This window comes from Pseudochaenichthys georgianus, chromosome 14, assembly GCF_902827115.2.
Source record: "Pseudochaenichthys georgianus chromosome 14, fPseGeo1.2, whole genome shotgun sequence".
In the NCBI taxonomy this organism is placed as follows: Eukaryota; Metazoa; Chordata; class Actinopteri; order Perciformes; family Channichthyidae; genus Pseudochaenichthys; species Pseudochaenichthys georgianus.
Window position 1 is genome coordinate 33,107,099 of NC_047516.1, and position 20,105 is coordinate 33,127,203.

The 20,105-nt window shown below is 42.6% G+C and overlaps 1 protein-coding gene across 2 annotated transcripts; it reads left to right on the forward strand.

Moving 5' to 3' along the window:
* The first annotated feature begins 1,029 nt into the window (after nt 1–1,029).
* On the forward strand, nt 1,030–18,396 carry exoc3l2a (exocyst complex component 3-like 2a). 2 transcript variants are annotated; one of them, XM_034099891.2, is made up of 13 exons: nt 1,030–1,172; nt 3,503–4,044; nt 5,360–5,577; nt 6,047–6,797; nt 6,895–7,009; nt 7,092–7,202; nt 7,299–7,399; nt 7,667–7,777; nt 7,872–8,007; nt 11,543–11,665; nt 11,764–11,919; nt 15,252–15,373; nt 17,526–18,396. In XM_034099891.2, the coding sequence occupies exons 2-13, from the start codon at nt 3,527–3,529 to the stop codon at nt 17,839–17,841; spliced, it is 2,778 nt and encodes a 925-aa protein (XP_033955782.1). In that variant the 5' UTR covers nt 1,030–1,172; nt 3,503–3,526; the 3' UTR covers nt 17,842–18,396. The 2 variants fall into 2 exon arrangements, with proteins under 2 accessions (XP_033955782.1, XP_033955783.1); XM_034099892.2 differs by lacking the exon at nt 1,030–1,172 and having other exon boundaries at nt 3,962–4,193.
* The last annotated feature ends 1,709 nt before the right edge of the window (nt 18,397–20,105 follow it).

Below are 20,105 nucleotides of genomic sequence, written 5' to 3' on the forward strand. Positions count from 1 at the left end.
AAATAATCAATCAATCTAATACTCCATTACAAAAGAAACATTTAAAAAAGCTTAATATCCCATTACACATTTATATCAGGGTGGGTTCAAGTTTATCCAGCATACAACACCTTCTGTTCTGACTCTACTACTACTACTACTACTACTACTACTACTACTACTACTACTACTACTACTACTACTACTACTACTACTACTACTACTACTACTACTACTACTACTACTACTACTACTACTACTACTACTACTTTGGGGAGGAGGGGTCCCTCTCCCAGGAAGGACATGCAATAGATACAAATGATAACATAAGCAATACAAAAAGATGGATCCGGGTGAATGTCAACCATATTCCAGGTGCCGCCACTAGGTGGCATGTGTGGGCCACAGAGTTCAGCTGTGTTTGGGAACTGTTCACCAGAGCAGTTCTTACCTTGTTGATTTGTTTCTTTGCTTGGTTATTTTTTTAAATTGCACAACACAGCGCTGAGCCATTAGCACAGACGCACACACTCCTCTCGTAAATCCCTCAGCTTTACGATTCTGTTCTTGGTGTCACAATAGAGCTCTGTCATTCCTTTAGCGACCTTGAAGCTCTGCAGTAAAGCAAAGACAATATAGCGACCGCACCAGAGTCGATGGGCATTTTAACTGGGATTAGTCCACTAAAGGTCTTCCGCTGAGGAAGATGGCGTACCAACGGGATTACAACTCAAGGCCGTGGACACTGAATCATCCTCATAGTTCCCTTTCTTCCTCTAACAGAAAACACACACGCACACATACTTAAACACACACACATTAATAGACAGACAGACAGGGTGTGGAGAGCTAATAAAAACTTTAAACACTGCAAAGGAATGCTACAGCAATTAGCCTGATTAGAAGGGTCCCCAGGGTGCAGGACGTGGGGTTGGAGGGTTGGTGGCACAGGAGGGGGAGAAAGGACAGGACGGGCCTTTCCTCAGGAAAACATATCACCTTCCACCACAATAGAGGCCGTCAGGAAACCACAGGCAGCCACATTGCTCTCTTGAGTCACAGAGTACTCTCAGACACGCTCTCACACTCATCAGTCACACACACACATCCACAGTGTCCACAGCCTGGCAGCCGCTCCGCCAGCACACTCCAGGATGACATTGTACTGAAACACTGCAAGGCAATCTCATCAGGTAAGTCTCACACTCAGTGTTTCAGTTTGGAATGTGAAGCTTTTATTTTCATCTGGGCTCATGGAGATAACAGGGTTTGCTCATTCACTCAGTTAACTTAATTATTAATGTCAATGTTCAATCTTATAATGTTTCTCTGTAGAAATGATTGCGTTTGGACATTTTCAGTCTATTTGTCCTTACAGAAATTGGTGCCTTGACTTGCTGTGTTCTTGAAATAGGTTTGAAACAAATGGCATTGATAGAAATAGAACACATGGTGTAAGTGTTGGTCTTATAACTGAAAATAATCACACTTGCACTTACGTTATAGGGTGGAAACTCACATTTAAAGGCGATTGTCCCAATCCTGGTTAGACTTTAGAGTACTAAGTGTGTGAACATAATGAGAGCTGAATTGTTCTATAATGACGAAGAGGCCCTCACAATGTCTGCTTTCTTCATGTCACCTTTTGTTCTCTCAAGGAACTGTTTAGCTTGAAAAGAGTTGTAAACATTTTTACAACCATCAAGTGTTTCCCTGTCCTCCACCATTCAGATATCTGATGAGCAGTAGAGAAGACGAGTTACCTTTATACAGCAATGAGAGGACGTCTAGCTGATGCTGAGTTTGAAAGAGTTTGCTCCCAGATTCTATTAACAGAGACAAATACACCGAGATGATCACCAAACCTTAACGATGTGGAAATGGGACTCTGAGGTCTGAGGTCAGTTTCATGGCAGTCATTTTGAGGTAGATCAGCTTTTATCAAAATAACAATTCCATCTCTTCTATTTGTCATGGACACATTGATATCTCTCCATGGTGACCTAAACATTCAGATGTTAAGAGAGAAATACAGCATATTTAATTTCACACACCCTAAGATTATTTCTAAATTGATGAGTTGAGGCGTAATCATAATGCTTTTTTATTATTAGTAAAACTTTATTCATCGTTATTTTTTGGATAACATCTAGTATTGCAAATGCTTTATATCAAGTGTTTCGGAGATGTTGTGACCACTAAGCTCTCATGTCAAACAGCCATTGAAATGATAGCTTCACTCGCCTCCTACATGCGCACTTGCTGTACATTGAAACTGGATGTAGTCAATCCTCCTGCTTGTGTTGTGAAGAGATTACATTTAAAGCTAACACCAGACTTCCGCCTGACACTCATCCCAAGCTTCAGTGTAGCTTAAAACACGTCTGTCTTCTTTAACAGTGTTTTCTGAAACATAGAGACTAATAGTGAAAGGATCACTTGGTTTGTCTCGCTCAGATTTATGTTAGCTTTGGTTGGAATGCATTTATGCAAATAATGGTAAGTACAGAAAACAAAATACGTTTTAAGTACATAAAGACTTTGTAGCTTTGTAGTTGTTAATGTGAAAACAGGACATTATTTCTATAATTTATAATAATCATTATATGTTGAGCAGGGTGGTCTAGCAGGTACGACTGAGATTCAATAGTTAACATTCCAACAAGGAATATGTTGGCATCATCTGACTGGTTTCACCTTCTTTTGTGATTATCTGACCCCAAAAGTCTCTTGAGATGCATATCATCGTGTTTGTTTTCTGCTTTTTGAGCATCTATTTCTATTAAAGTTGGGCTCATGTGATTTCTAAAATGGATTCACACATTCCTCCAATAAGCAGGAGAAAGACACACATCATTAATTCTTATAATATTAACTGTTATAATATTTATATACGCATGTGAACAGGCAGGTATTTTGAATACATATGTCCTTATTGACGTAGTGAAGTGCCTTGCATAACCGTCATGTGAACGGATGTTTTTGCTTCCAACTATATATAAACCGTCTGATGGCTGGTGCACCAGCAGAAAAAGTTTTCCACTAGTTCAATTTCCTATGCACTGAGAGGATGGAGACATGTCTTCTGCACTGGGATTTCACAGGTATTTTGTAGGATATCCTGCTTATTAAAGCTCTGTGGTGTAAGTGTTGCCACACAGGATTATGTGTCATGTTATAAATGACCAAAAAGTCCCTAATAGAGTCTGAGCCAGCATTATTTCTGAAGGGAATTTGATAAGCAGATGCTACACTGAAAACGGAAACGTTGACTTTAATTAAATGTATTATGTCAACAGATTTCACACAACTCTATTCATTAATTGAAAGCAATAATATTACATTTGAAATAAAAATATGAAATAGGTTCAACTTAATGTTATTGTTCAACTACCTACTGTAATGCAGTATGTGAAATCTGTTGACATAATACATGTAATTAAAGTCACATTTCAGTTTGTCAGTGTTGACCTTGCTAATAATGAACATTATGACTAAATCTGACGTTGTCCTTGTTTGGCAGTTTGGTAAACTCTCAAGTCCAACCATGCCGATTCTGAAGAAGCTCCCGGGAAGGTCCAAGAGCTCCCAGGAGTTCCCCCGAGCGAACGGGGAGCTGATCCTGCCCCGGCTGGACCTGGACCTCCAGAACCTGAACGACCTGAAGGTGCTGAACAAGAACTTAAACCCCTTCGAGGACATTGACCTGAATGAGGATGAGAGGAAGGATGGTGACATGGGCCTCTTCATGGGGGAGGTCAGGGGGAACCTCCAGCTGAGGTCCACCCGCGATGGAGAAGAGGAGGAGAACGAGGTGAACGCAGAGAGGCACGGGGCGGGGAACCCTAAAGGGAAGCCCTTAAGGGGGACCCTGGAGCGGATCTGTGGAGTGACGCCGCTTAAAACCCTGGGAAAACTGGGGAAGGGGCTGCGCATATCGGGACGCAATGTATGGGGGGGCAACTCTCCTCACTTCAGCCCTGGACACTCAAACAGTCTCCCACCAGAGAGGGAGAAAAGGAAAGGACTGCGCAGGGGCTCTGAAGGAATTATGTCCCTGCTCCGGTGAGGAGGGGGAGGGGGGGACAAAAACATTTTAGCCGTTAGCTGTAGGTCAATGAATTGTAAAGAAGTTCTAATACAAAGAGAAAACATTTGCAGCTGTGGAGGATAATCTTTTGGAAGGCACACAGAATGAGTGAAAATCGTATAAGGTATTATTGTTATATATAGTGTGTAAACACAAATCACCAAATTAGAATCAGAATCAGAAATCTGGTTTATTGCCAAGTAGGTTTACGCATGGATTTGCTTTAGTGTGTACCGTTGCATACAAACGAATGAGGGTGTACAAAAGGAGTGAATATAGACTTTTAAAGAAATATATACAATTTACAAAAATGTATTTAATTTGTTTTAAAGAAATATATAAAAGGAAATACAATTAAAGAAAAGTATGACCTGAGTTTAGAAAAGAGAACCGTGTGGTTTTAAATAGGAAGCATTGAACAGGAATGTACAACATATACAAAGGAATGTGCAAGGTTCACAGTATTTCTGATGATGTGTGTAAATGTAAGGCATAGTGTCTATGGGAGGGGTTGGGAATCCTTTTCAGTGGGGGCCCGGGGCCTTGTTGATGAGGCCGGTTGCTGACAGGAAGAAACTGTTTTTGTAAGAGGGGAGCTGATTGAACAGTTTGGGACCAGGCGTCAAACTCATTTCTTAAGATTACAAAGGAAAATGCAGTTATGCAACATGTACAAATGCATTGGTAATGCGTTTGTAAGGGCCCCGCTACAATCCACCATCCACCATTCTCCGATGGAGTAGAATAAAGATAAGAATAATGTTGTCTGCAAACAAAAGCAAGATCATTTAAAAAACAACTAATAATATCCTAAAACATCAATGAAAGGTAATCAGAATCCAGATAAAGGAGTGATGTAACTATGATGGGAAAACTGCAAGACACTTAAGCGAGTCAAGGCCGTTTTTAATGGTAGCACAACAACAGTTTTTATAGTATGTTGAATTAGCCTCAAAGTCCCAGAGGAGAGGGTGAGAGAAGGACAATCCCGTGTTACTCCCGTGGCCTGTTATAGAATAGAATATATAGTTAGCTTATGTAATATGCATTACCTCTTTTGCTTTACCCTGATATGTTGATTACTTGCTTACAAAGGGACTATATTTAACTGAGGCATGCGCACGGTTTAACAGATGTGTGCTTCATTCCAAACATACCGTGTAGAGTACAATACAAGCCTCAAGTCCCATAGATGCAGCGATGTATGAAGTAACCCTTTCATGTGAAGAATGCTTGTGTCTCTTCGGCTGCAGTCATTCATGTTGTTGGTTGCTGCTCTGCACTGTTCAGCTTCACAGGTCGACGTAAGGAAGAGCGCAGAGAAAGCCTGCCCTGCGGAAACCTGAGCACAGAGTGTGAGGCGGACGCTTCCAGGCAGCCCTCCTTCCTCAGGATGGTGAGTCTGGGCAAGCTGAAGAGGGAGTCCATGTCAGACAAGGCATCCCAAGAGGCTGATGAGGAAACAGATGAGGAGGAGCCGGTGGTGGTAACCAGAGAGCCCCTCTCAGGTAACAGTCAAGGAAGCATCAGGTGTAAACACTCCAGGTCCTGATTGAAAAGAACCACACCTTTTGTCAGGAGTTCCCATTCCATTGGAGAACTTATCTCTTCCTGGTTAAGCTTCAGCAGCACTTCCTCCAATCCTAGACAACGCTCTCGTGAGGCCGAGAGGTCCCCAGGTCCCTGAGTCACTGGGTTCAATCACCACCAGACTGTGAACCAGGAAATGACCACACTTCCTCCAACCCCAGGTTGCTTTTAGATAGAAGTTCAACCAAGCTACTGTTCACAGACTCCACAGGGGACCTATAGGAATAGAAGAGTGTGCAGGATGAGCAACAAATAGCCCTGTTCGTCAGTCAGGCACACGCACACCACTCAATAAAGAAAAAAACACATCCTTTCCCAGTTTGTTAGTTAACCCTTAATTTTGTGACAAATAGAAATAGCTGTGTTTTCTCTTCTTGCTGCCCACAGTACTAGAGATCCTGCAGTTGGTCAACCACAGGGATCTTCTCCTGGCCGACACACACATTCAGGAGCTGGAGCGCGAGTGTGAGCTGCTGTCTCACTTTACAACCACAACTAGTTCCACCCCTACTCCAACTCTTTCTCCCAGCATCCCTCCTGGCATGAATACCTTCTCGTCCTCATCCTTAGACGACTCCCTCAGCTCCAACGCAACACTGGACTCAGGCGTGCGGAAGGCTAAGGACGTGGAGCTCCTGTATGAGGCCCTGCAGAAAGAGATGTGGGACGTTGTGCGGGAGTCCCTCCGCCAGCCCAGTGCGGGTCCAAACCTGGGGCTGGTGGTGCTGGTGATCCAACAGGAGGAGCATGCCGATGCTACCTGGGCTCTGAGAGATGGAAGCAAGCCAGAGCAAGAAGGTCTCCAGATCCATTCCAGCCATCGTCCTCGGAAACTGAAGCTGAAGTGGAGGCAGGCTGTGATGGAGGCCGCAGACTGGAGCCTGCCCCATGAGGTGGACACCCAGGCGGGTCAGCTCGCCTTATACCTGGAACGCCTGAGGACTCGCATGGTGGATGACCTGGACGCAGCGAGGAGGAATGCTGTGTCCATTTACCCAGAGGAGTTTGCTGCTTTCCAGGTTTATGTGGATAGCTACCATCGCGCCGTGGCCAAACGTCTTCGGAGCATCACCAGCGGACCGCTGCAGATCACCGATGTCTACTCTTTACTGGACTGGTTCTACAACATCTACAACAGGTAAGGCCGTGGACATCCATATGCTCCAATCATGTATTCAACTGTAACAAACCTGGAAACTGGACTGGTTTAGTAATGATTTCAAATGTTCTACCAGGGATGTGCTGGGAACCATCGGGACAAAGACACCCATCAACTACTCTCCACTGGAGCCCATTCTGCCCCAAGACACAGTGCAGAGGCTGGAGGAGGACTGCATCAGCATCGTCAGGGTAAGAAATGTTCTCTCAACACAGTTGTGGGTTTTTTTGTTGAAAATGGATTCAAATTGATATTTTACTCTGTGATTTTCAGGAGAAGGTGACAATAGAGTTGATTCAGGTTCTGGATGAGGAGGAGAGACGATGGGCCCAGACTCTGCACATAGAGGAGTATCAGTCCCACCTGGCACGCTCAGTCATCCAGGTACAGGTCACATGTTGTTTTCACTGGGGATTTTAGTAAATGTCTTTTTAGCCTAGGAAACAGCTGTTTTACCGCTAATGTATTTCACTATTCCAGAGGTTGAAGGTGGACTTGGACCGATCTACATCTGTGAACCAGTTTCTGGGGGCAAGAGTGGCTCGCTGCAGTCTCGTTGGTCTGGCTGACTTTCTCTACTAGTGAGTGTTATTATTATTATTATTATTACAAACGTGAAATAATTGCACTCAATTGCACATTTGGTGTGAAAAATGGTGTGATCTGCATTTACTAAAAATAATACATTTGTTATTCTTTATCTAATCTGGCCTTTATTTAATATGCTGGTATTTTTATTGATTTAAGGATGTCTTCAATCCGAAGCAGTGTTTTGACAGGACAGGACAGGAGTGTCCATTTATTGATTGTTTTAGCATTCAGCATGTTTTTTTTTAAACTCTGTCCAGTTTCCAGAGGAAGGTGGAGATGTTTCATGATACTCAGGAAGAATTCGGAGAACGAGGGGACGGATATGTGTCCAGAACCATATCTGTGGTCAACTGCTGCCCTCCTCTCAGGTAGACAACATATTTTTTATTGAGCTAGAAATATACATTTGGGGATTTGTCTGCAGTCATTTTCTGAAGGTTTAGCTTCATGTCTCCTGTGTAGATCCTTAGTGGAGCGCTGCAGGCAGTGTGACCCACAGGGCAGCGAGGACACTGCACAGAGAGCCAACTCCTCCCTGGACCGCATCATCAACCAGTCAGTGAGGGTGCTGACAGAAAGGCTGTTCGAGAACATCAGGGTGAGTAAGACACAAGCAAATTCCAGGCTCATGGCCAGGAAATATGACAACGTACCAGTGGGATGACACATTTGAAAAAATCCCGTAAACGTATTTTATTGAAACAGAAAGTAACATGTGGGTTTCTCAATTTCAAACGATCCATGTCTGCTGTTTAGAACTGGAAAAAGTATTCCGATCACTAAATAAGTAAAAATAACAATCGTACAACGTAAAAATGTACTAATGTCAGTACCAATTGAGTTATGTGCCTGCCAAGTCCAACAGTTAGGGAAACCGAAAACATGTTTCATTCCAAATGAAGTAAAGATAAGTAATACATTATGCAGTATACACATTATGAAGCCTAAGGACCCCCGGCAGCATTAAAGGTTCAACAAGTCCTCCAACTCATACGACCAAATAGGTGGATTGTTTAAGCACCTTAGATTATGACCCATAGCCACGTTTTAAAGTGTAGCACCTCTAGTGGTCGTGTACGAAACAACATGCTCCCGTTTATTCACAAATAACCCTCACTGTAAAATCCTAAATTGTAGAATAGTTTGGCCATTAAAACGCTTTTTGATTAGATTTCTAGCGAGAAGTGTATATTGTACTTTTAGAATCCACGTCCAGTCGATATGTAGGATATAGCCTATAGTTTGATAGATCTTACGAAGATGATTTGAGGTATGCGGCAGCCTCCATGTAAAGTTACGGGTTGAAAACAGTATTTCCGGTCTCGACGTTTTCAGAATAAAACCAATGATCAAATGAACATTTAATATTCATTATTAAAGGTACAGCCGAATCATCACAGCGCACAAAAACTATTACCGCCGCAGATGGACCAAAAAAGGGAGAGTTTGAAAAAAAAAAGGGGGCGGGTCTGCTCAGTGAAACGATAACAACGAAACATGGAGGAACAGAAGTCTGCGTTTAAATCGTGTGTGTGGAGGTGTGTGTGGTTAAAACCATAGGTTAAAACACATCAGCCTGCGAAGGCGGTGCGTGAAAGGCGGTGCGTGAAAGGCGGTGCGTGAAAGGCGGTGCGTGAAAGGCGGTGCGTGAAAGGCACTGCGCGCTCCTCTTCTCAGAGGCTGAGTTAACCCTCCCGCTGCCTCCTGGTGCTGCAGAGATTTCATGAAGTGAAGGAGGTTTTCCTTCTATGAAACAGCTGTGGGCAGCAGATACTGTGAATGTCACATACATGAATACATAGATCAAGGCAGACTGGTGCACACACACTCCTGTTTTGCCAATCCGGTGGTTAAACAAATATAGCTCTAAATCCCTGGCCGAAATGTCCTTAAAATGAAGTCCGAGTTCGACATTTTAATTAATTAATTAATTAATTAATTGCCTTTCCAACTCCTCACTCAGTTGACTGTTACAGGTCTATACAGGTTCATGGTACAATGCATAAGCTTCACATCGAGAGACTGAAACTGTATTTTCCTTTACCGTTGTGTTTTAATTTCACAATAAAGTTAATAGTCATATTATGTTTGATATTATTATGTTTTATTAACTACACCACTGTTTTTTTAAACCTGCGCCGCCTAGTGGTTAAAGCACGCTATTGAATTTTGTTGTTGAATAAGTTTTATTTGATGAAAACATTTAAATATTAAGAGTAGCCTACATACAAAATTGAAAATATCAAGAAGATACTGTAGTGATCTCTACAATAAAACTGTTTAGTGCAGGACGTCCAAAGATATTAACAGGAGAATGTGCAAAACAGACCAACTAGGCTTTATTTAAACATTAAAGAATACTTTAAGTTAAGGTCTTCTTTTGAATAAGAAAAAAACGTTGGGGTTATCCACAGATAAATATGAAGTCTGACAAAGTACTTAACGTCCATTATATTGCATAGTTTATTTTGGCACTTGACAATCACCTTCCCTGAATTTGACTCAGGTGTAACTAAAGTCTGATTTAAGGGTTGTTTATATTTCACATCATTAATCAGAATCTGCAAAGTAACTAAAATAAATGTAGTGGAGTAAAAATACTAGGTTAACCTCTGAATTGTAGTGGAGTAGAACAAAGTAGTATGCTGCTGTAACAAAAACATTTCCCAACTTGGGATCAATAAAGTATCTTATCTTACGATGATCGATGGCTACTGCCATATTTGCAAAATTTGCCTCTGAACCTTGACAAGTGCATGTTTCAGGCTTATCAATGAACAACAGGAGGGCTCACAGACATAAGGCCAGCTGTTAAACAAAGCTCTTCTGACCTTAGGTGTCATGTGGGTATATTATTTCACCCATTTATTAATTATATGTTTTACATTTGATAACACCACTGTGTTTTGTATCCCCTAAACCTCCAGGGTGTACACATTTAATACTGGCAACTTCTAATTGTGGGAAATACGAAAACGTCTTATAAAGAGACGTGCCATATATTGTGAAACACACAATAGCCAGCATGTGTATATCTGGGGGGGGGGGCTGGAGCCGGGGGCTGGACCCGTCCAATTCCAGTTTTGGAAAGTCTGCCGTGGTTCCATTCCATTTCAAAGAGCTGTTGACGCTCAGCGTAACCTTGTCGCACTGCCACTCCAACATCCAATCACAGGGCTTGATGACTAATCACTGGGTTTGTAAAGCAAGGCGGATGTTGTAGTCCCAAACGATAGCTTGGGATTCTGGGTAGTATAGTGTCTTCTGAAACTGTCTAAACTCCTAAAAAACTATTTATTTCTCTGAATCGAAGGTTAAAAACACAAAAGCATTGTACACCATTTAAACCAATCAATATTGTGTAATTAACAAGGATAAACTGATGTTTTTTAGTGGATGAGTAATGCAGATATCACTGTGTAATCATTTGACAGTGAGGGGAATATATCCGGTTTTATTATGAAAACTTCGAGACCGGAAATACTGTTTTCACCCACGCTGACTTTACATGGAAGCTGCCGCATATACACGTTATCCTGGCGAGACCTCAAATCATCTTCGTAATATCTATCAAACTATAGATCCACATCCACTGGACGTGGATTCTAAAAGTACAATATACACTTCTCGCTAGAAATCTAATCAAAAAGCATTTTAATGGCCAAACTATTCTACAATTTAGGATTTTCCAGAGAGGGTTATTTGTGAATAAACGGGAGCATGTTGTTTCTTACACGACCACTAGAGGTGCTACACTTTAAAACGTTGCTATGGGTCGTAATCTAAGGTGTTTAAACAATCGACCTATTTGGTCGTTTTTTGTTGGAGGACAGGCTGTAAATGTTCATTATTTGATTACAGTCACTGCAAAAGCCTGTAAGCAGCATTTCGTTGTGTATAGCTTGATTTAAGTAATGATTAATATATTATATGATATTTTTTGTTTGAAAATCTCATTCTACAAAGTAACTACAGCCATTAGATCATTTTATCACATTCAAGTTGACTTTATTGGTGATAATATAATATAAGAATTGTAATTGAGTCAAAGTAAATTACCTTTACACTTAACTTGAGTAAATGTACTGTGATGGCGTACTCTGTTAAACAGAACTTGTGTGTTGTTGTCTCAGCCTTTCCTGGAGAAACTGATAAAGAGGAAATGGCTGAACAACACGGAGGCCTTTGAGGCCATCGAAGCCAGCATCAAACAACACTTCAAGAAGTTCAGGAGGATGGACCCTCCACCTTACCAGGTAACATTTCTTTGATAAAATAATTATAACTTGTGTTAAAAGGTTACATGTAACAGAAGGTGATATGTCAGTGATTTGTTTTTCTGAACGCCTGACAGACGCTGGTGGGAGAGGTGCACCGGCGGGTCCTGGTGGAGTATGTCCGCGCCATCATGAGGGGACGGATAATCTGCACATCCTCCAAAATGAGAAAGAGGATGGCTTTCCGTCTGCAAGATGAAGCCAAACAGCTCAAAGGACTCTTTAAGGATCTGGTAAATCTGGACTTCACTCAAAACATTACATTTATAAATTATTCAGACATTGTCTTTAAAGTCGGATTTAACTCTTTAGTGTGGCAAAGTACAGTAAGGTTCTAGAAGGAGACCAAAACTCATTGCAACAAAACAGAGCTAATAATTGCTTCTCAGGAGATGCTGAGCATTGTATATAATTCCAATATGCTGATTCTCAAAAACACTGAGCAGAGCTGGCGCCGGGAGTGCAGAGTCTGTTGGTTGTAAATGGAGCCTGACCCCCTAACTTCCGAGGTCAGGAATAACTCACACTGTTGATACAGGACTGAGCTCTGAAAAATGGCTGCCGTCAGTGAGATGGAGATGGATGGAGCACGCTTACGTTAGCACTCGTCAGAGGAGGGAAGAGGGTGTAAAACAACGAGACCTGACAGCGTGGCATTTGCCCCCTTTCTGTGAGCGAGTTCAAACAAGTGTCCGTCACCTCGGCTGACAACAGGAAGCTGCTGTGTTCAGAAGGAACTTCCTGTTCCTGTCAGCTGGCCAGCTTTGATGTGGCTCTGGGATGGCCTTGATGGCCTTTTTGCGCCGAGGAGCGGGATGAAGTGTCTATGGAAACTAGAGGGGAGGGGGGGGGGGGGGGGGGGTTCATGCCTGTCTAAAAAAGACGTCGTTATTTTTAGTGCATGCCAAGCCAAATAATTTATTTTTCCTGAGTGTTTGAAGAAAAACATGACCCAGAAAAACAGAGGTGGAGTTTTGTTTTTCACTCAGTAAATCACCTTAATGCTTGGCCTCTGGCCTTTGAAGGTATTAATCTGTGTTTCCCCTGACGGGTTGATTGTTCACGGGTAGACATGCCTTATCTTTAAAAGAAACGTTTTGATGAGCGTTTACGAATGCTGTACCAGGGTTTCCCACACATATACTTGGGCGGGCCGCCCAGGTATATTAACGGCCGCCCAAGTATATATATCTTTTTTTTTTCAAACGATTCTTTTTTTTTTTTTTGTCCGCGACCACGACACCATCTGCGATCGATTAACTTGTGGACACTGATCCCTCGCTCTACGCCTCCTGTACCCAGTCCCGGCCTGTTAAGTGGCCTGCCTCACATAGGGTGACTGGCTGTCTACATGATGTGGCCTGCCGACATGGCCACTGTCATACAGATCATAAATCAAAGCCCTTGATTGGTCTCTGTGTGTCATTCAAGCTCGGGATAAGCTCAGCTCAGGTGAGGGAAAGGACTCTCTGAGTGTTTAGATAGTTAACTTAGTCTAAGTTCTCAGTGGGTCTCAAACGGTTTGGTCACCATTTATGTAAACACATATTTCCATTTTAGAGGGTAGTGATTAGTAAAATATGCATGAATAAAAAATAAAAAAGTTAACTAGGTGAAAAAAGGTAAGATACACTTACACCGAGAGACCTCGGTACCGGGGCACTGCCGCAACATCTTGCAGGAAACAGTGTCTGAGGGCATGTTCATTTAATAAACTATGAATGTTTTATATTCATGTAACGGGAAGAAACTCATCTAACTGATAATTAAAAAAATGTTTTTAAAAGAAACCCCTACAATGCTAACGCTGAGCCTCTGAATTAGCAACGAGCTAAAAATGCTAACAGATGACTGCACCGAAATTCACTCACAAAACCTTATTATTTATCTTTGCTGCACATCCAACCCATCGTTTCACATCGTGAGGTGACACAGAATCGAAGGGTACCCTCTTTATCACTCAATTATACGAACTCGTGGAGATAATAACAAGAAAAGACATACAAATATATGGCGCTAGGTAGCTAAAAACGCTAACATGGCTCACCTGTGTCGTAGTCTGGTCAAAAGTGGTCTTCAATGGCATTAAAACGATAAAAACGCTGCTGAAGTTAATCCATAGGTTAGTCCAATGTGTCTGTGTCCCTTTCAAATTATTTCTGATAATCCATTAGCAATAAACCTGCGTTTCCGTTTCTAGAAGTCAGACCTAGAGACAGCTTCACTCTGGTGCAAAACTGCGTGCGCAAAGCCCACACCTTTTTGTTTTAGACTGTGTGTCTGTGGGGAGATTCCCCTTCGATTCTATTGGCTCTAACGGTCAGAAAGAGATGTCAATCACCAAAATCGACCAATGGGTTCCAGAAAAACGGTAAAGCCCCCATTTCTACCCAAATCACCTCAGAGGTGGAGTTGTTTTTGCTAAACCTCTCTAAAAAGGTCAAATGTCACTTGTTTTGCATCAATCTTGATACAGGGTACTTATTATATCTTGTACTTTGGATTCCTAAAGCTTTTAGTTTACCTTACCATCATCCAAGGGTAGTTTTCACTGTAAGTAAAAAAGATTTTTTGGACGGACACTATAATTTACAGTTTTTTACTATGTTCAATCTGAATTTTCTTTAAAATAAAAAACATCTATATTGATTCTGACTTTTCTACATACAACGCACAGGTTTATCATTACTTTGAGAACAAATATTATTAATTTAACCCTTTTAGAAGGGAAAATATGGTCATTTGTTCTGGGAATGTAATTTTCGTGCCTGAGACTTGAAAAACAGGTTCAGGGCTAAACTGGTTAAAACTTGTTGAGAGCTAAAACTAGTCTTTGCTGCTGCCACAAAGAGGAGCAGAGAGGAGAGGGGGGAGGCTGCACAGACACACTCACAACTATAAATGAACCAAAAATAAATAAATAAACAAGTTTCAGTGTTTTTTCATATTGTATGTTATTGGTTATGGCCATGATTTTATGATTATTGAAATGTATACAGTTCTGTTTCATATAGGTGTTTCCATAGATCTAGTCTCTTTATTTCCCCCTCAAAGTGCACCAGATTGATGCATTTAACTCCAACATTTAAAAACAAATCTTACCGGGGGAGCATGCCCCCGGACCCCCCTAGAGGATTTGAGGTCCACCCCCACTTAAAATGACATTAATAGATTCCTAAATACATTTACCATTTTTTTTAAATGGTAACCCATGTCCATATGTTTATTTGTGGGTAGTAGATTTAAACTATAGGGCTATCACTATGGGCCCTGCCTGTACCTGTTCGCTCTGCCATCGCGTGAAGGGTCTGCTAACAAGTGACCAACAGAAAGGTTAATGTTGTTGCACGTCACAAAGGCACGGCACCTCAACCCCCCCCCCCCCCCCCCCCCCCCCCACTATCACCACCCCCCCAAGTATATTTCAGATCTGTGAGAAACACTGAGTATAGTTGACCACATTTCCAAACAGATTCCAATTTATCGATACATTTTAAGTTTCCTTAAAATCTGTTGCACAATAATAAAACTGTTTGTCCTCTGCTTTTCTACAACTCTGCTTCAGGAATCAAGTTCATCCTGGTTAGACAGCGTCATCTGCCACCTTGCTGACATCATCCTCCTGGAAGACACTCCCTCCATCCAGATGGAAGTCGCTGTCCTAGTGAAAGAGTTTCCAGATATACGGTAAGGACTAACAAAGTGACAGTGTTGGAACTATTACTTTGCAACCAGGAAGCATCTATAAAAACAAATATTCTCTCTACTGTACCCCCGAAGGTCCTATTTTCTTTTATGCTTATTGCTGCATTTTCACAGTTGGCTGTTCTTGGCACTTAGCCAAAGCAAGGAAAAAAGTCAGATTAGGTATGTTTTGTTTTTAGTTTTTTTTTTGGTCACAAAGGATCAAAACAAGGAAAAGGAGCGTGGAAACATATCTAGCGTACATTAACGTTGCTATATTTGGAGACGAGAGTGGGTCTGTTTTGAGAATGGATGTGGCCGGGAGGCCTATGGGAGTGAGGGGGCAGGGGGGCTGTTTGTGCACAGATTAAGGTGACCGTTGTCAACCTACGGCCGCGTGTGACGCATAACTCTCCACGGAGCAGACAGGAAGCTGCTGCCGAGTACTTCCTGTTCCTGCCACCCTGCAGGAGACAGACTGGTGCCACCAAGAGGGAGAGGTGTGGAAGAGGAGAGAAAAACATAGAAGTTCAGAACGGACATGCTAACTCACTGCTTGACTCACCCCTTCTGTTTACTGTATGGCATCCCCTGCTGGTATTTTAGGAGATCAAAGACTGCCAGCCTCCATTCATGCACATGTGCGCATACACATGGGCATACAATTGAATCCTCTAAACGGAGATCCTACGTATCCAAACATGTACTTAAATGCCGATAGATGTATCTTCAAAACAATTTACAAATGCTTTATTTACTTAATGCTTTGCCTGCTAGTGCTAGGGCGCTTACACACTGCCTTAATATGTGTTGGTACTCCCTGTTAGAGCATAAGTGCTATTACTTTGTTATGCCGTTGCCAGCTTTATCAACCTTTACTTGCCAAAGAACCAGTTTTTTGGCTTTTGAATTAATTGTTATTAAAGGTCCCATGTCATTGCCATTTCTACTGATCATAATTCCATTGTTGAGGTATACTAAAATAGATTTATAGTGTGCAATTTTCCAAACTCACATTGGTTTCTCACACAGCATCTCTGTATAGTATGTGCATTCACTCTCTGTCCTAAACGGCTTGTTGGAGCTCCTGCCCCCCCCTCTCTGTGAGCCCAGTGGCCGTCTGCGAGACAGCGAGACACAGCAAAACCCAGCCTGAAACACACACACACCCGCAGCCTGGCTGGGAGTTTGTGTGTGTGCCCAGGCTGAGTTCCGCGGTGTCTCGCTGTCTCGCAGCAGCGAGCCTCGCAACGTCCCGCCGAGTGTGTGTGTGTGTGTGTGTGTGAGGAAGTCCGCGGATTGGTCCAAATGTAACGGCTCCGCGGACGTTACATTGCGTCACTATACCCAAATACGTCACTATATCCAAGAACAAAACAATGGGAGCAAGAGAAATCCCCAACGAGGCGTTCTGGGGCAGCACAGACAGGTCTTCTCTGTGTTAGAGTTGTACTCCCTACAGGATGTACTTTGAGGGTTTGTGACTCTGCAGACCGTTTACATGCATAAAAAGCTACATAACACACAAGGGGACGGGTAATAACCAGAAAAGCATGACATGGGACCTTTAAGTAAAAACACTTATTCAGGCGAGACACTAACCATTTTTTATCATATCATAAAAAACGCATCTTCGAGAATTTACAGGTTGGAGCTCTTAGGAGCTGCCAGCTGTATCAGAGCAGATAAGCAGAGCGGCTATAAAAACAACGGTTTTTATATTTACTCACTGCCGTAACGTCAGACACAGATCTGCACTGCAAGTCTAACCATAGGGTGTTAAATGAGAATTCAGCCAGCCACTTACAGAATATGGAGGTAAAAACCATTCCGTTGCCACAGTCTAGCTGTAAATGTGTCCAAATAAAAATCATTTTAAACAATGCTAATAATGCTAAACTGGAAGAACGTACATGAAAGCATTTGAACCGCAAGTGGGTAAAGGGGTGGGGGTACATGAGGTGAATAGATCAATTAGATGTTCTTGTACCAAAGTGGTACCAAATGTTCTGTTACTTCTCAGAAACAGATGCTATTACTTAGAAAGATGTGACTGTTGCTCAAACTGATGACAGCCTTTGGCAACACCAAACAGACCCAATTTCCATTAACACCCGTCTACCCCCCTTCCTCCCTGTATCCTTCCTCCCTACAGGAAGAAGCACGTCTCCACCCTGCTGAATATCAGAGGGATGATGCGCCAGGCGGAGCGCCAGGAGATCCTCAACATTGTCAAAGACTTTGAATGCAGCAATGCCCTCATGTGCAGGGACCACGCCCTCTTTTCTGACATCCCACTCACTTCAGAGGTGCACTGCATCAGCCTGGGATTCCTCCGCCTTGCCATGACCGTCTCCAACTGGTTCTCAGAGCACCGCCCGAGGCGAATCCGCAGGACAAGTGTCAGAAATGCAACACCTCAACCTGTCAAGAATATGGAAGACATAACTAAACTTCACAGAGAAGACTAGCTGTTGGTGTTTATGTTGGGAGAGCATTCACAGATATAATGTGAAAATAGTGATGAGATGTACATGCACCTTGACCAAAAACTGATTGTACCAAATATTGATACCAAAAACTTGACCTCAGGTACTGCTCGTACTGTACAGGCTCACTGACTTTCTCCATCTCCAGATGTGCATTTTTAATGGAAATGTGAAACTGACTGTACCATAATAATCACCATGGTTTCTAGTATTTTTATGTCGATCTACAGAAGTAAAGAAAAGTGATAGTCTATTAAATATTCTCAAAATGTAACTTCTTTAGTCTTTCTTAGCCTTGTATTCCCCCAAATCATTGTAGAATCAACTGATAGCAGATGCAATAAAAGAGATCTAGGATGTTCTGTTGTTTAACTTGTATTTACCCAACCATATACCCATTCTCTGGTATATAGCCCTAATGTATGTAAGGATGTAGTCGTGTATGGAAATGGAAATGTGTTGAACTCTCACTGTGAATGAAATAGATCTGTTGCTGGAAACATAATAAAAACCCATTGACTGGGTCGACTAAACAGATTCAAGAGCTCTGACGTTGTGTTCAAGTATTGTCTTCATAATGTGACAGTTTTGACAGCTCTTGGAGTGAATATGGTACTATACAATGAATTATATTTGTTTTGCCTACTTCTATCTTTAGGTGTTGTGGCCCCTGGACATAGGGGAGTCAGACACGAAGTCCACAGTTATTTCAAACAATACATACCAAAAGGCACTTTGACAAACAGACGGGGTCCTGCGGGTCTGACGCAGAACTACATACTTCATGCCTTCATTGTTTATCTTAAGGATATGGCAGCTTTGTTCAGTAAACACTGCGGCTGCTATATGACGCTCTGCCGCCATACAGCATGAAGGGTCATACACCCTGAGGCCAACAACGGGATGTTTTGCGATAAACAAAGATTTCCTGTTGTCCACCGAGGTGCCAACGGATGCCTTTATTGGAGCCAAGTTTACGTTATGTACTAGGAGGGAACTTCCCCTCCGTTCAGAGTGAAGGTGAAGCAGCGACTCTGAGCTGGCTTTTTTCAACAAAATCAGCCAACCTCAGCGGGGAACAGTGTGCACGCTGACCTCTTTGAAGAAGGGCTTGGACCTCAGGGAGTTAAGTTAGTGGGTTTCTTTTTTTCTGAATAACTTTTTATTGTTTTCTAGTTTCCCTCACAGAGGGACATGTACAGTGCATCCGGAAAGTATTCATACCCCTTCACCTTTTCCACATTTTGTTATGTTAGTCATATTTCAAAATTGATTAAATTAATTTGTTTTCTCAACATTCTACACACATAATGACAAAGTGAAAAAAGTTTGTAAATGATTTTTGCAAATGAATTAAAAATAAAACACTCAAATATCACATGTGCATAAGTATTCACACCCTTTACTCAATACGTTGTTGATGCACCTTTGGCAGCACTTACAGCCTCAAGTCTTCTTGAGTGTGATGCTACACGCTTGGCACACCTTTCTTTGGGCAGTTTCTCCCATTCTTCTTTGCAGATCATCTCCATCAGCTTGGATGGGGAGCGTCGGTGCACAGCCATTTTCAGATCTCTCCAGAGATATTCAATCCGGTTCATGTCTGGCCTCTGGCTGGGCCACTCGTGGCGGTGTGCTTAGGGTTGTTGTCCTGTTGAAAGGTGAACCTTCGCCCCAGTCTGAGGTCCGGAGCAGGTTTTCATCAAGGATCTCCTTGTACATTGCTGCATTCATCTTTCCCTTGATCCTGACTGGTCTCCTAGTTCCTGCTGCTGAACAACATCCCACAGCATGAAGCTGCCACCACCATGCTTCACTGTAGGGGTGGTGTTGGCCAGGGGATGAGCGGTGCCTGAGTTCCTCCAGACATGATGCTTGGCATTCAGGCCAAATTTGGTTTCATCAGACCAGACCATTTGGTTTCTCATGGTCTGAGAGTCCTCTCGGTGCTCCATGGGGGCTTCCATGTGCCTTTTGCTGAGGAGTGGCTTCCTTCTGGCCACTCTACCATAAGGCCTGATTGGTGGAGTACTGCACAGATGGTTGTCCTTCTAGAAGGTTCTCCCATCTCCACAGAGGAACACTGGAGCTCTATCAGAGTGACCATCAGGTTCTCGGTCACCTCTCTGAGCAACCCGATCTCACCAGAATGCGTGACTCCACCACGACTCCTTAACACCGCATTGCGTGGTGGAGTCACGAACTTTGCTACAGTTACGTGTCTGTACCACGCAAACAACCCCAAT